This window comes from Balearica regulorum, chromosome 1 (genome assembly GCF_011004875.1).
Source record: "Balearica regulorum gibbericeps isolate bBalReg1 chromosome 1, bBalReg1.pri, whole genome shotgun sequence".
In the NCBI taxonomy this organism is placed as follows: domain Eukaryota; kingdom Metazoa; phylum Chordata; class Aves; order Gruiformes; family Gruidae; genus Balearica; species Balearica regulorum.
In genome coordinates, this window is record NC_046184.1 from 11,447,616 (window position 1) to 11,461,854 (window position 14,239).

A 14,239-nucleotide genomic window follows, 5' to 3' on the forward strand; every position below is an offset into this window, starting at 1 on the left:
AACTGTTATTGATTTCCCTAGAGGAGAATTGGTAGGAGGCTATAACGAAATATTCAACAACCTCACTTACATTCTGTTTAAATGGCAAGCGTATCATTAAAGGTCATCTCATTTATGGCTCAATTGTACAACTTCTTAAATGTTAATTTCTGCGGCTATCCATTAGAAACCATTGCAGTTCCACAGTCATGAAATCCGAGTGCAAATATTAAGGATGCGATGTGGGAGATGATCATACCTCTTTAATGATTACTCCTACCCCTGTCCTTTACATACCTTTTTAGAACTGAACTCTTCTACACATGTATTGAATTTATTTGCAAAGAGAAGATAAATATTTTTTTTAACAAAACCAAGTATAATCTAAAACAAAATACATTGCAAATGCTTTGCAAATCTTAAACTGTTATTACATGATTATGTTCAGAGGTTTTCAGTGGTGACAGCATGATTCAAGAAGTTTGCATCTTGAACGTACTGTGAATTCAAGTATTGCCAGATACATTTCCTAATGCATACTGGTAGTTATTTGATTAGTAAAAGGAGAGTCTGTCATTATATGATGCATGCAAATCAGTGCAGCACTTCATGCTTTTTTTTCAGTCACTGATCTCTTTGACATGTGGTATGTTGGGATGCTAAATGTGTTAGAGGAAGATGCAAGAAATTATGTATTTTATTATTTGGAAATTCCTTGTTTATCTATTAAAAAGTGCATTTATGCTTAAATGTGTAAATAAGAATGAAAATAACCTCAGGGAACTTCGACTGGCATGAACCTACTTGTGTCTATTACAAAGTGTCAACCTGATGTCACTGTCTTCTCTCATGATGATCCAACTTCCAAACTTGTTAATTGTTTTCAAAACAAATAGAAACCAAAACTGGAAAACTGCTGCAAATAACATAATTGCTTTGCTTGTCTTATTTCTATTGCAGTTTGGCATTGGTGTTACCATCGTACAGCTTTTATTATATTAAAGCCAAAATAGAAGAACCAATAACTCAAGCCAGATGTAAGTACTATGAAGGTTCCCTGGTTTTAGTATTGCCAAGTCTCAGATTCACTTAAAAAAGCAATGTATAGAATTCATAAATTTTGTGAAATTCACTGATGTTATCATGATGTACCCAAAATCTGCAGCAATGATTCTAACCCATTGTAACACCCAAGGTACAAGAAATATTCTATAAAGATAGAATATGTGCAGGTACCCCAGTTCCACTGACAATCCCTTCCCCCTTGCTCTGTGCCTATAGAATCATTGCTTTGTGTATCCTCTGTTGCTGTCATTTTAAGGGTCTGGATACTATTTTTTTCATTCTATTAGCTAAATGTCATGATATAGTTTGTAGTAGTAAAGCATTTTTTTTGTTATTTTTACAGTAGTTACAGTATAATACTTAGCAAATTACCTCTGCTGCCCGTAGGAATAGTTTAATGTGAAAGCACTGTTTGGTTTGGCTTGCAGCTAGGGTTTTGTTTTGCATTTTGCAAATAGTTTTAGTAGACGTTTGTAATGTATTTTTGGATTAGACTAATTTCAAGCCATTTGCAGATTCTGGAGAGATAGTTGGAAATGATACTTGTGAGTATTCAAAGGCTTTTTGTTTATTGGGCGTAGCTTAACTGTAATCTAGATAGTAGACAAAATAAAATCCATCACATCCTTTTAACTTTATCCAAGTGTTACGATAAGCATGAACAAATATGCCATTAAATAGACAGTTAGAAAAGCACTGAATTTCTCTGACAGGCATAGATGCTGTTAGTTTAGAGGAAACTTGATTAGCACTGAATCACTGTCCTCTACCATCACCTCCTACATACGAAGTAGAATATGGCAAGTTTTTAATAATGAGTGATTTATTTTGTAACTTTGCCAAATAGTAAGTAGTTTAAAAATAAAGTTTTAGTGAGTGAATATGGTTCTCTTGATGGATTAGATCATCTGGTTTTGCACTAATATCAATATAACCTGCAAAACAGACCCTTGAAATAGCCACAGTATATAGAAGGTACTTGAGAAATTATTGAGAAGGGCATATTCTTCAGTCTTCAAAGATGTTTGTCTTTTTTCCAGACTACAGCTGTATGTAAATTGAACCTTTGATCTATCTTTGCACAATATTTTTATTCAAGGGGCTGTTTGAATAAAATATTGGTTTGTGATCCCTTTTGCTTTACCCTGTTTTTTTCTGTTTCCCTGCTTTCTCTTTCTGATGGATAGTGGCAATCAAAAAGGGCAAGTATATTCTTGTTGCTCAATTTCCTTCTGTTTACTGCAGTTGATATTTTTCACTTATATTTCTATTCCTACTGGACATTCTCCTCTGTATTCCTCATCTCAGGATTTTTCCCATGATCATTGAATAGCAATAGAACGGAAAAAAAAAAAAAAAAAAAAGTGAAGTGTTTTTCTGTTTTCATGCACATTTCAATATGTTGCTAATCTCTAATCCTTCTTTGTCTGGTCCTATTAGTTGTCAGTGACACCAGCTCTTAAAGTCATTATTTTCAGTAGCATTTAAAGTGATGCTTAGATGGATAAGTTTTTAAACTTTATTGCAGAAAATACTAGAAACATTTTCCGTCATGTTCTAACAACTCGATGTCCCAAATATTTCTTTGTAATTCTAATGAAAACATCTCATATGTTTTCATGTTGTCATGCTAATGAAATGTCTTCTCTAAGTTGTTAGATATATTACTGTTGCCAGGTGTATGTTGTATATAATAATCAAGTAATTTCTTCCTATACTTTGAAATACTGAGAAGTACACAGTATATTAGTAGGAAAGTGTCTCAACATAAACATTTCTTTCTAAATTCATGGATGCATGCAAAAGCTCGCCAAATATTTTGAGAAGCAAAATGATGGCAAAAATCCTGGTTTACTTACTTGGTGTTTACTCTTCATCTTTGTAGATACAGAAACACTGAAGCTTGATCATTTTGATGAAGCTGGCTATACATTTATAGCACCCAGGTTGGTTAATTTCTCAGTAATAAGTATTATTTCAGCAGTAAATAAGCATTTGATCAGATTAACAACATTTACAACATACAGACTTGACCAATAAAGTTCATTTTGGTAAAAAATATTAAGTAAGAGCTGTTATTAAATTCATGTTTTACAAGAGCGATCTTTTCTTCTTGCTAGAGTGTAAATAGCATCTTCAGGCTCTGATTCCTTTTTGTATTAATCAAAGAGAGCTGTAAAATCTGACATGCCATCATTTATTGATGCTTTAATGGAAATCTTGTACAGGTCTGTTCATTTCTTGTGAAATTGTGACTTTCAAGATTTTAAAACTTTGTACCGTAGCTTCTTATTGATAAAATAGATACCATAATACTTACCTTGAGGTGCTTTCCAACTTCAAGATAAAGTGTTTCAAAGCTCTCTGTCACTTAAGGATGAATTAATTTTTGATTCACTGAACATGAAAAATTAATGAGTCATTGAAAATTGATCAAGTAAGTTCATTAGTTCCCTGTTTTTTCACGTGAAATTGTGTAGCTCTTGTTGCCCTTGTAAATATATGTTTGCAAGGGAAACATGGTATGATAAATAGTTCTTAAAAATTAAATTCTTTAAAAGATAGTTATGATAAATAAAGGAAATTCTGTACTATCAAGATCAGTTTAGAATTGTTAGATTTCTTATTTATCTTTTAAACTTCTGTATTCTTTTAAATTTAGACTATTTTAGATTGATTTGTGTGTAGACCATAGTATTCTATCTTTGAATGTATTCTCAGCTTAACGGTTTAATTTATTTTTTCTTATTTATCTTATAAACTTCTTTATTCTTTTCAAGTTAGACTATTTTAGATTGATTCATATGTAGACTATAGTATTCTCTCTTCGAATGTATTCTCGGCTTAATGGTTTAATTTAATCTTTATAAAGGACTGAATTTATTGATAATAAATTGTACCTATTAGCAGTTTCCAGCAAGTCCCCAGTTGTTAGGCTGACCTACATGAACAAAACCTGTTTGATATGGAGCTCTGTTTAAATGTGAATGTCAATATAGTAAGGCAAATTCTGCCTGTAGTCTTTCAGGATCATGGTAAAGTTAGTAAAGGGTAATAAGATAGCTTATTCATATGAAATACTTGAACAGACTTCTTTTGTTCATAGAATTAATTTAATATAAAAAGCTCATTTAAAGAGAGCTCCCTGCTTTACTGCTGAATACTCTCAACATTTTAATTAAAGTTGTTTAATGCCACTCACCGTCTAATATTTGCCTTCAATATGCCCAGTGACTTTTACTGTGCTTGCTTGCATTCCGTGAATTGCCCAACGATATTGCTTCATTTTATTACATTATGTGAAGGACAGTAGTTTACTGTTTATCTGGTTTGCATATGTCAAAACAAATAGTGTTTGTATGTTTATGTGTTGGGTGCCCTATTAAAATTGCCTTTAAGTCTTCTCAGAGGATCTTCTCATCCCATAAATCCGGCTTTAGTTGAGCATGAAGTGACTATGTTTGAAACGGCAGTCCAGGTACTCTCCAGTACAGTTTGACCCAGAAGCAGTCTAAATTCACTGGGCATTTCCTTATTTAGTTTATAGATTCTATGATCTCCTAATTTCATGGCCTACACTACTCCTGAGTGCTTTTTCTGGGAATCTGTGCCCGATCTCATATATGGAGTTTTCTTATAATTCAGATTTAGACAGGCACTTGAACTCTTTATTTCCTGCTGATGCCTGAAATATTAAATACAGTCAACATTCAGTATTGTCTGTGGTAATCAATTGATGTAATAGTGCCAGTGACCTCATTGTAGTTGTACAATCCTGCTTGGACTTTAAAATTGCTGAGCCATATTTGCTTTAGTAGGAAAGGAAACACATCTGAGAAGACTCATGTTTTGTTGTTTTTCAGAGAATACTGTAATGATGTAAAAAAATCAGAAAACAACACTGAATTTCTATTAAATTTCAATGAATTTATTGACAGAAATACTCCAAGCAGTCCGTCATGTAAGTATTATTCTCAAGTCACTGAAATTTTTCCTTAGGAAAATACTTACTCATAAATGAGAATTAGTGAAGATGACAGCTTTCATGCCCAAATCATGTGGTTTGGGTTCTTCACTGATTTTTTTTTTTTTTTTTTTTTTTTGGCAGAAATACATCTAATGTTGGGATTTTCTACCCAAGGTAGAGATTGTAAAATTAGTTCACAATTTTCTGGGTTTATTTAAGCAATTTTGCAGGACATTATGCATCCAGTGTTTTCCACACTTCCTCTCAGCATTCTGTTCTAGCAGCAAATAACTACCAAATTGTTTTAATACACTCCAAATATTTTCTTTTTTTTTTTTATCTTGCGCATATCAGCCAAAGTAAGTCTCAAATAGACTTCAAAATCTTGTAATGAACTTCAGTCTGCTTTCTTGTCAGCTTATATAACCAAAATAAGTAAAGAAAAGGAGCCGAGAACAGAAATAACCAATGACCAGAATAAAAGAGAAGGGAGTTCCGTTGCTGGTTCACAAATCGTTTAAAGAGATCTCTCCTGGTCTTGAGTTGTTTAAGACCACAGGTTCATGTAACTGCTGCAGGGGTGAGCACTGGGCTTTGGGAAGGTGTTCATATTTTGAAATTAGTCCTTAAACTCCATTTAGAATAAATGAGGAGTTATGTATTTGAATAGCAATTAGTAAGGCATTAAAGTCTTGTTCTCATGAAAAATTCAATGTTTGGATTTGTTTGTTTATGCGTACAAGTCTGTTTACCATTATTAATAATTTATAAACACTGGGAATAAACTTTTTTCTGGTTGTTTTGTTTGTTTTTTTGGGGTTTTGTTTTGTTTTGTTTTGTTTTGTTTTGTTTTGTTTTGTTTTGTTTTGCATTGCATTCCCCGAGTCTTTTCAACATGTTGTTGTCAGGGATCACTGGTAAATTCAATAAGAATCTCTCTGCTAGACCATGTAACTGAAGGAATGTGCACTTAGATATGAGATCTTCTCACAAAAGGCTATATTTGTGTGCATGTGTGAGTATTTGTTGTTGTTTTTAATAGGGTGATCTTCTTCATTGACAAGTCACTGACTGACTGAAATTTTACTTGAATCCCCTGACTCAATCTTGGAAATGAAAGCATTCAACTCTAAATGATTAAACAAGTTAATAAGTGTAAATTCTAGTTTAATACTCACTAGTTACTTAAGCTAGTATTGAGGATACATTTAATGATGTTGTAGTATACACTAGGGCTTAATAAGCAATTATGTCAAAATGTTATCAAATTATTGCTAGATTTCATTTTGGAATCCACAAATTAATTCACTTTTTTCCTTCTTTTTTCTAATAATTAAGTTGCTTTAAAAATAGTCTCCTGAATAAGTAAACAGTGGTGACTAAAGGAAACAGTGGCTGTGGACATTATCTCAGCTAAAAATGCTTTTTAAAAGGAATAACTAGTTAAATCCCTGAACTAAAATAATCTATATACTATAAGTTTAATGCCTGTTACATTTTTTTCCTCACCCCATCTAAAACTTTAACCTGTTAGAAGTTAGCCAGGAAGACAGGGATGGTTTATCAGGGAGTGCAGTGACAGGACAAGGGGTAATGGGTTTAAGCCGAAGGAGGGTCGATTTAGATTAGATATTAGGAAGAAATTCTTGACTGTGAGGGTGGTGAGGCACTGGCACAGGTTGCCCAGAGAAGCTGTGGATGCCCCATCCCTGGAAGTGTTCAAGGCCAGGTTGGATGGGGCTTTGGATAACCTGGTCTAGTGGAGGGTGTCCCTGCCCATGGCAGGGGGTTGGCACTGGATGATCTTTGAGGTCCCTTCCAACCCAAACCAGTGTATGATTCTATGATAGACAACTACCTCTGTCATTATTTACTGGGCAGTAAGACTCTTGACATGTGCTTTACGTGAAGAAGCAAGCCTCACTTTGTGAAGATGCATGCAGTACAAGGGGATCCTCAACAAAAAATGCATCCAGTAAAGTATTAGGAGTCTATATTAGCAGAGATAAATATAATTTTGAGAGATATATTTTGATATTTATATTGCGGCAGAATTTCAATTTAATTTCTAGGCAAATGTGGATGCAGTAAGGCCATCCAAATGTCATCCTGTGAGCTTTTGTCATTACCTCCAGCAAAGAAATATTTTTAAAACATTACCCTAACTTACATTCGATACTATATCATGACAGCATGCATGCAAATAGGGAAAGTGAGACTGTGGCATTTGATGTAGTTTAACAGGTTTATCTAGCAAAGCCATGTAAATATATCTAATGAGAATTAAATTAATCCATCAAGGTGATATGAGACAGTGCTTCCTGCTGGTCAATCAGAGCTGCTGGCTCTCTGTGTAGCATGTCCGCACATTCAGGCTTCAGTGGATTTTAGGAAAAAGCCTTTTTGCTAAAACTTAGGAAGCTCTGAAAACAGATTGAAATAGGGCTTTTCTAAAAAACAAACAAACAAACAAACAAACAAACAAAAGTCAATATCAGTTTTCTGGAATCTGAGACTGAGGGAGAAGCACAGAGTGTGTCATGGCTCTCAATGGAGCAAAACTGAAGAAAAGTTGGTGGGGTTTATTTTTATTTTTCCCCAGAAGGAGTTTTCAGTCTCCTCAGCAAGGCCGGGTGCCTGGGCTTTGGCAGAATTGGGAGTTGCAGGTTCCAGTCATGGAACAACTGATTTGCCAACACCGATTTACTGTGTGACATTGAAGATCAAGAGCCGGATATTCCCTTTACATTATTTTGCTCCAGATTAGCTCTGTTGTATTTTCCATAGTGATAAAATCTGTATTATAGTGTGTGCTTCCTTCTGTTGACCGTGCCTAGAACTTTCTCTTGCAAAGTGGTACTGAAAAAGATGCTTGAGAAGCACTGACTTCAAACCATCTTTCCAAAGATATTTAAAAATGACATATCCATCTAAGCAACCAATTCAAAATTAGTTTATTATTTCCCTGTACCCATTTTCAGATGGCAAACAGGTTTTTTGAGAGGCTGGGACTTAAATGATTTAAATATAATTATATTGTAGTTGAATTCTTTCATAAATATAACTAAGAATTAAGTGTTGCTTCATTGCATCACCTGAGACAAAAAGTTTGAACGAAAACATGCTTTAACAATAGGTCAATTTCCAATAGGTTAATTTTACATAGAGGCTTTGCAAAGCTGGGGTCTGTACCCTTATCACCTTGCTTATTCCCATGACACAAAGATAGTTTTTTAGGACACAATGAAGGAAAAGTTTAAATGAAGTCAACAGTGTCAGAGCAATCTATTTAAAAGTAAGTACTTCATATAATTTGAAGTTAGACAGGATGTCTAATAGAAACAGCCCGATTTTTGTGGCTGTAGCATCTTGAACTGTAGCTCAGAATTTCGTTTTAGCCATTTAGTGAAACTCCATGTTGTATAGTTTCAGCTGGGTTCCTTTACTCTTTTGATAGGTAATACTGACATGGTCATTAGAGTTTTGCTGGATGCAGGATTTACAAATGAACTTGCCCAAAATTATTGGAGTAAACTGTCTCTGTAAGTATACTTTTCATTGACTGTGATTTTTTAATGCATTTCAAAGTTTGATAACAAAATAATATACCTGTGTGTAGATACAGATGTACAGTTAATGCTTACACGTGATAGATATTTAATTCACAGTTATGCACTGAAATGGTAACTGCTGACATCAGAACTTGTAAGAATTTCAGTCGGTTTTCATTTTAAATTTTATTTTTGTTTACAGTGATGGAGTTGTTGCACAATTTGTTGTTACAGATGGTGGAATTACTAGAGTGTTCCCCAAAAGGTAACAATTATAAAATAATATAATATGATAATATGGAAATCTGAGAGGGTGGAATATTAAATAATGGATCTATTGAATGAAAAACAACCTCTCCTACAGTCTAAACTGTACTGATAACTATGAAACGAATAGAATGTCTTGTTTTCCTTTGATTTTACCTGTGTCACTGCTTGACACTGATCCGTAGCAGTATTTCCATCGCAGGTCTTTGTAATCCAAGTTTCTAATCAGTGTAGAGTAGCAGTAAAAACAGTGCTGTTGTAGTAGTAGTGGGGCCATACTAATCCCTAATTACTCCTGACCACTCATTTGTTTGGTAGGCTGGCAGGCAGCAAATACTGTAAAGCAGTGGGCTATTATTTTTTTTTAGACTGTTAAGAGCAGACCAAATGGTCCAGGGGCTTCAAGAGAGAAAAATGTATCATTACCAGAGGGCAAAAAGGGAATGTGGAAGTGGTCATATAATAAACTAGACACCCCCATCAGTAACTGGGAATAGTGAGGGCACCAGTACAGATATACCAGTAAATGGCAAATTTATCTATTATTTTCTTAGGTAAATCTGTGTTTCCCCAAAATGGGAGAATGCCAGTGAATTTTACTCCCAAAATCAGTTTCTTTTTTGTTTTGTTGTTACTAATGATATGAAATATTTTGGGATAATTTCTCAAGAGATAGCATGTGTTATAAAGATTTGTTTATGTTTTGTTGTACGTATTTGTCTCAATATATCTGAAAATTATGAGATATGGTCCGTGTTGCTCCAAGAATGCTGTTTTCTTTTTCTTTTTCTGAAGTTTTTTTTAATAATTACACCTGGCAGGTAACCAGTGAAAGCTGGACTACATGAATGAACCCCATATTATTTTCAACTGCGTAACATAAAAAAACCCCAACCCTGCAGCACAGCTTTAATGAGATTCTAACTATCTTTTTTTGATCACTTTTTTTTTTTTTGTGATTAGGGCAGGAGAAGATTGGTTGGAAAATGCTGAAACTTATGAAGTCAGCTTCTATAAACGGAGTTTAGATAATGACAACTATATTTTCACAGCTCCGTACTACAACAGTAAGTCATTGCTGTTTTGAAATGTCAGATATAAATCCAATATAACTGTAGTTGTGGAATTTTCCCATACCAGTTGAGGTCACTGACAAAGGATGCAAGTGGGACACTTCATAAGGAAAAAAACCTTGGGAGGTCACCCATTATTAAGGAAAAAGTAGCTATGAGGGCACTAAACAAGGGAAGTCATAATTTGTCATTGATTCTGGTGGCCCTGAATGCTCAGAGTTAACAAAGCTGAAAACATGCAGAGTACTGGTGGTCATTTGTTATACTGAGACACTGTTTTACAGAGATGCTTTGGCAGAATTATTTTTAAAGGAAGTGAAAGAAAATTGCACTCAGGGAGAATAACAGTACCTAAAAATCCTTATTTGTGCTGAGTTTGGTAAACTTCCTCAGCACCAAACCTAACCTGGGGGAGCAGCTATAAGGGTCCAGAGTCCACAAGTCTGTCCACTGGGCCGCTGCTTTATTTAAACCTTGGTTTTGAATTCTGTTTCAAATTGCTATTATTCACCAAAAGCAGTTTGTCTGAAATACTGTGATATTTAAAACCTATATATGCACTATAGTAAGTGCTCGTTACTGATGTGAGCAGCATTAACCTTGCCAAGCTCATGTAAAAGCAGGTGCTACCGCAAATGGCATACTCCTCTCTTAAACATATGGGATCTTTTACTGCTGTCATTTCATACTTATTTATTGCATCTTTTCTCAATAAAATATTAACAAGGTAATTAACTAAAATCCCTGAAGCTTTTGTTGTTCCTCAAAGAGCTCCAGGGAATGTACTTTTAACTTGCTTTTTCATGCTAAGCAGTGTTGAAAACAGGCTGAAGGCTGTCCGAGAAGTAATTGTTGGTTAGTGAGTAGTGTCAGTATACGCTGCATTGACAAATACACGGACGACAGCAGGATAAAATCTTTGGCTCTGATCCTGGTTTTAACAGAGCTGCTCACATGTGTAAAGCTATTCATGGCTCTGTTTGTGGAGGGGAAAAAAAAAAAAAAAAGAAGAAAAGAAAAAAAAGCTACAGTAACTTTATGAAGCAGTGAAATCATGTACAAAAAGTGAATGAAGTAAACAAAAGTATTCCTTAGTCATCCAGATGTTGGTGATCTGAACTATTACAGGTGTTAAATGCGTGGTACAGCTGAGTCAGTGCTTTTGAATAAGGATTTTTTTTAATCATTTGGGGTATTTGAATAATTATTAATTTCTCTTTCAGAGGAAGAGGCTTTTATATCACCCTAACCTTTTGTTTGTTTGCTTGTTTCCCTTCTATCCTCTCAGAAAGTGGTGCCAATAGCTATGAAACAGGTATTATGGTAAGCAAGGCTGTGGAAATAACAATTAATGGGAAGCTTCTGAAACCAGCAGGTAAGATATACTGGTGCTGAAATTCTAAAAACATTGGTTATTTGGTTCTTGCACAACAGTGAATTAGAAATGTAATGGAGATTTCAAAGGAACTTCACTTTATATAACATTCTTTTCTCTGAGACTGTTTTAATCTTGCTGGTGGAAATCAAACCAAAGATTTGGTTGTGTTTGAGTAAGAGTGTTTAATTTATTAGTCTCATGAAGGATGTTGGTGGTCAGACAACAGAGCAAAACTCATATTTTATCCTCTTCCAGTTTAATAATTTAGATGTTATTATAATTTTCCCTTTTTATTTTTTTTGATTCTACAGTTACCTTTTTTTTTCCTTCTTCTCATTTTACTAAAAAAGACTTTCATGTATTTCTTGTTAGTTGTTGGAATAAAAATTGATGCAACCAGCTGGATGGAAAATTTCACAAAAACCACAATCAAGAGCCTGGTAAGCAATTGACCAAGTCTTTTTTGAACTTTATTTGCATTTCTCAAAGCTTCAAATGCAAATAGGTCTAATAGCTCTTTGTGCCAGTCACACTGATGCGTAGTTGCCAAGTAGTTGTGGTATTTAAATCATCCAAGTGCACAAAATAAATCTATGTTGAAATAGGCTGCATTTTGTACGTGTCTTGCTTTTATAATTATAGAACATGAATAAAGACAGAGAAAAATGACATATTCCAGCCAGTAGGCTCCCTACTAAGATTGTGCTGTAGCAGTGAATAAAATCTGCAAAAGAATTGGTGAATCTATTTTTATTCAATATGGAGGATGGGTAAGCAGTGGGCAGTAAGGATTTATATTGCAACCAACATCACAGCATTTTGGCAGAACTTAATGAAATAGGTGCTTAGCCCTTTCATTCCTTACATCTAATGCTTAGATGTAAATGAAAGGAGGAAAGGCTGAATGGAAGGAAAAACTCAAGAATTAATAGTACATTTGGAAATGAAAGGTACAAAATTAAGACAATTATGGAACAAGTGGATGAGGCAATGTTGCTTGATTGGTTGTATATTATGGAATCAGTAACAGCGTCTGGCCGATGTAGGTATTATAGCTGTAGTTCAACAGGTAGGCAAATGCATGGCCTGAATGTCAGAACAGATAAGGACAAAAATACCTAACTGAGAAAGAGGAAGGAAGGAAGGAAGGAAGGAAGGAAGGAAGGAAGGAAGGAAGGAAGGAAGGAAGGAAGGAAGGAAGGAAGGAAGGAAGGAAGGAAGGAAGGAAGGAAGGAAGGAAGGAAGGAAGGAAGGAAGGAAGGAAGGAAGGAAGGAAGGAAGGAAGGAAAAGAAAGAGAAAGCAAAAAGGAAAAAGGAAAAAGAAGGAAATAAAGAAGGAAATAAGAAAGAAAAGAAAAGAAAAGAAAAGAAAAGAAAAGAAAAGAAAAGAAAAGAAAAGAAAAGAAAAGAAAAGAAAAGAAAAGAAAAGAAAAGAAAAGAAAAGAAAAGAAAAGAAAAGAAAAGAAAAGAAAAGAAAAAAAGAGAAAAGAAAAAGAAAAGAGAGAGAGAGAAAGAGGAGAGAGAGAGAAAGAGAGAGAAAGAAAGAAAGAGAAAAAGAGAAAGAAAGAAAAAGAAAGAAAGAGAAAGAAAGAAAAGAAAGAGAAAAGAAAAGAAAAAAGAGAAAGAAAGCTCAAATAATTTGAGATGAACGCAGCATTACCTGGTAGTTGTTTTGCTCAGGACATAATGCAAGGAAACAGTTATGTGTATATGTATACACATATTGCAAGAAAAAGAGAAAACCGTCAGTAATCAAAGCCATAACAGCTAGAGTGGAGCTGATGGGCTTCCTTTGTCACATGGGATTCGTGTGCTTTGAGGCTGCTGAAGCTTTTCATGGTCAAAAAAGATACTTGGTGGCATGTTTTCTGGGTTTTCTTTCCATACCCCAAACACATGAAAATGTACATGTTTGTTCTTTTTTATTTTATACTCCCAACACTGACATCCTGACAAGTCCCCAAACTATTTATCGCTAATGTATTGAGCATGTACCAGAGACTGTGAACACAGTAGACAGTGTGCTGTTGATAATTACTGAATATGGGTTGTTCACAGAGATATTTGTCATAAATGACACACAGTTAAAATTAATTTTGATTGATATAGAGATACTGAAAATCAAATCACTTGTTCTTGTCTTGATTGATTAATATCACTGCAAAATACAGTTTCTTTTGAAAGATTTTTGTGAAGATTATTGTACTTCTGTTTTTTAGTGCAACAGTGAAATCTGTGGCTGTGAGAGAAACAGTATGGTAAGAATATTTTCAATTGATGAATATCTAGCAGATTATGAAAATTCACTTATTCTCTCTAGCTTTTTCTAAGACAACTATTCTATCATTATTGTTTGAGGGTTAATTTGACAGACAACAGAACTTAGTCATTTGTGTCTTGAGAAAGAGATGAAGATTAGGAGGGGAGGGGGTGAAAGAGGGTATGAAAGTCCCGTGAAGTGATTGTTCAAGAATGATTACAATGAGGTTATGAGAACTAGAGGGAAGAAAAAAATAGAGTAAGAGCAATAGAGAGTGATGTGAAGAAAAATGTGAGAAAAATATAATGGTAATTTTGAAAGCAAGAGGCGAATCCTGAGGAAAGGGAATAATTTAAAAAAAAAAAAAATCTGAGAAAAGGAACACTAGAAGTACCTTAGAGAAGGGTAAATGCAAACTGAAAAGCACCACAGTACATGATGTGCCCTTCACCAGTCATTAGTCATCCTCCTCTCCTGTTTCCAGCCCATTCAGGATTCAGGGGTGCCCTGGCTCTGCTAGCACTCAGGAGAGCTCAGCCTCGGGGGCTATCACACTACCAGGTTCTGTCATGTGCTTTAAGGCTTTCCCTGCTCAGGTCTTCTGCCACTTCTTTTGTGGAGTGTGAAGATCATTAAATGCAGGAGTTACAGCAAAAAGGGTACTCTGGCCTCACTGCTGTCTCTCCAATCTCTGACTGC

At 34.7% G+C, this 14,239-nt stretch overlaps 1 protein-coding gene across 8 annotated transcripts in view; it reads left to right on the forward strand.

Moving 5' to 3' along the window:
* Window positions 1-14,239, forward strand: part of CACNA2D1 (calcium voltage-gated channel auxiliary subunit alpha2delta 1) — a 419,572-nt gene that overhangs the window by 385,195 nt on the left and 20,138 nt on the right. For 4 of the 8 annotated variants that reach the window (XM_075771894.1, XM_075772223.1, XM_075772049.1 and 1 more), the window contains 9 exons: window positions 940-1,016; window positions 2,930-2,990; window positions 4,908-5,005; window positions 8,469-8,553; window positions 8,765-8,827; window positions 9,793-9,896; window positions 11,191-11,277; window positions 11,653-11,720; window positions 13,500-13,538. In XM_075771894.1, the coding sequence (XP_075628009.1) occupies window positions 940-1,016; window positions 2,930-2,990; window positions 4,908-5,005; window positions 8,469-8,553; window positions 8,765-8,827; window positions 9,793-9,896; window positions 11,191-11,277; window positions 11,653-11,720; window positions 13,500-13,538 (682 nt within the window). Of the gene's footprint in view, window positions 1-939; window positions 1,032-2,929; window positions 2,991-4,907; window positions 5,006-8,468; window positions 8,554-8,764; window positions 8,828-9,792; window positions 9,897-11,190; window positions 11,278-11,652; window positions 11,721-13,499; window positions 13,539-14,239 lie in introns of those variants that run through there. The other 4 variants (XM_075772138.1, XM_075771958.1, XM_075772434.1 and 1 more) reach the window with 2 other exon arrangements.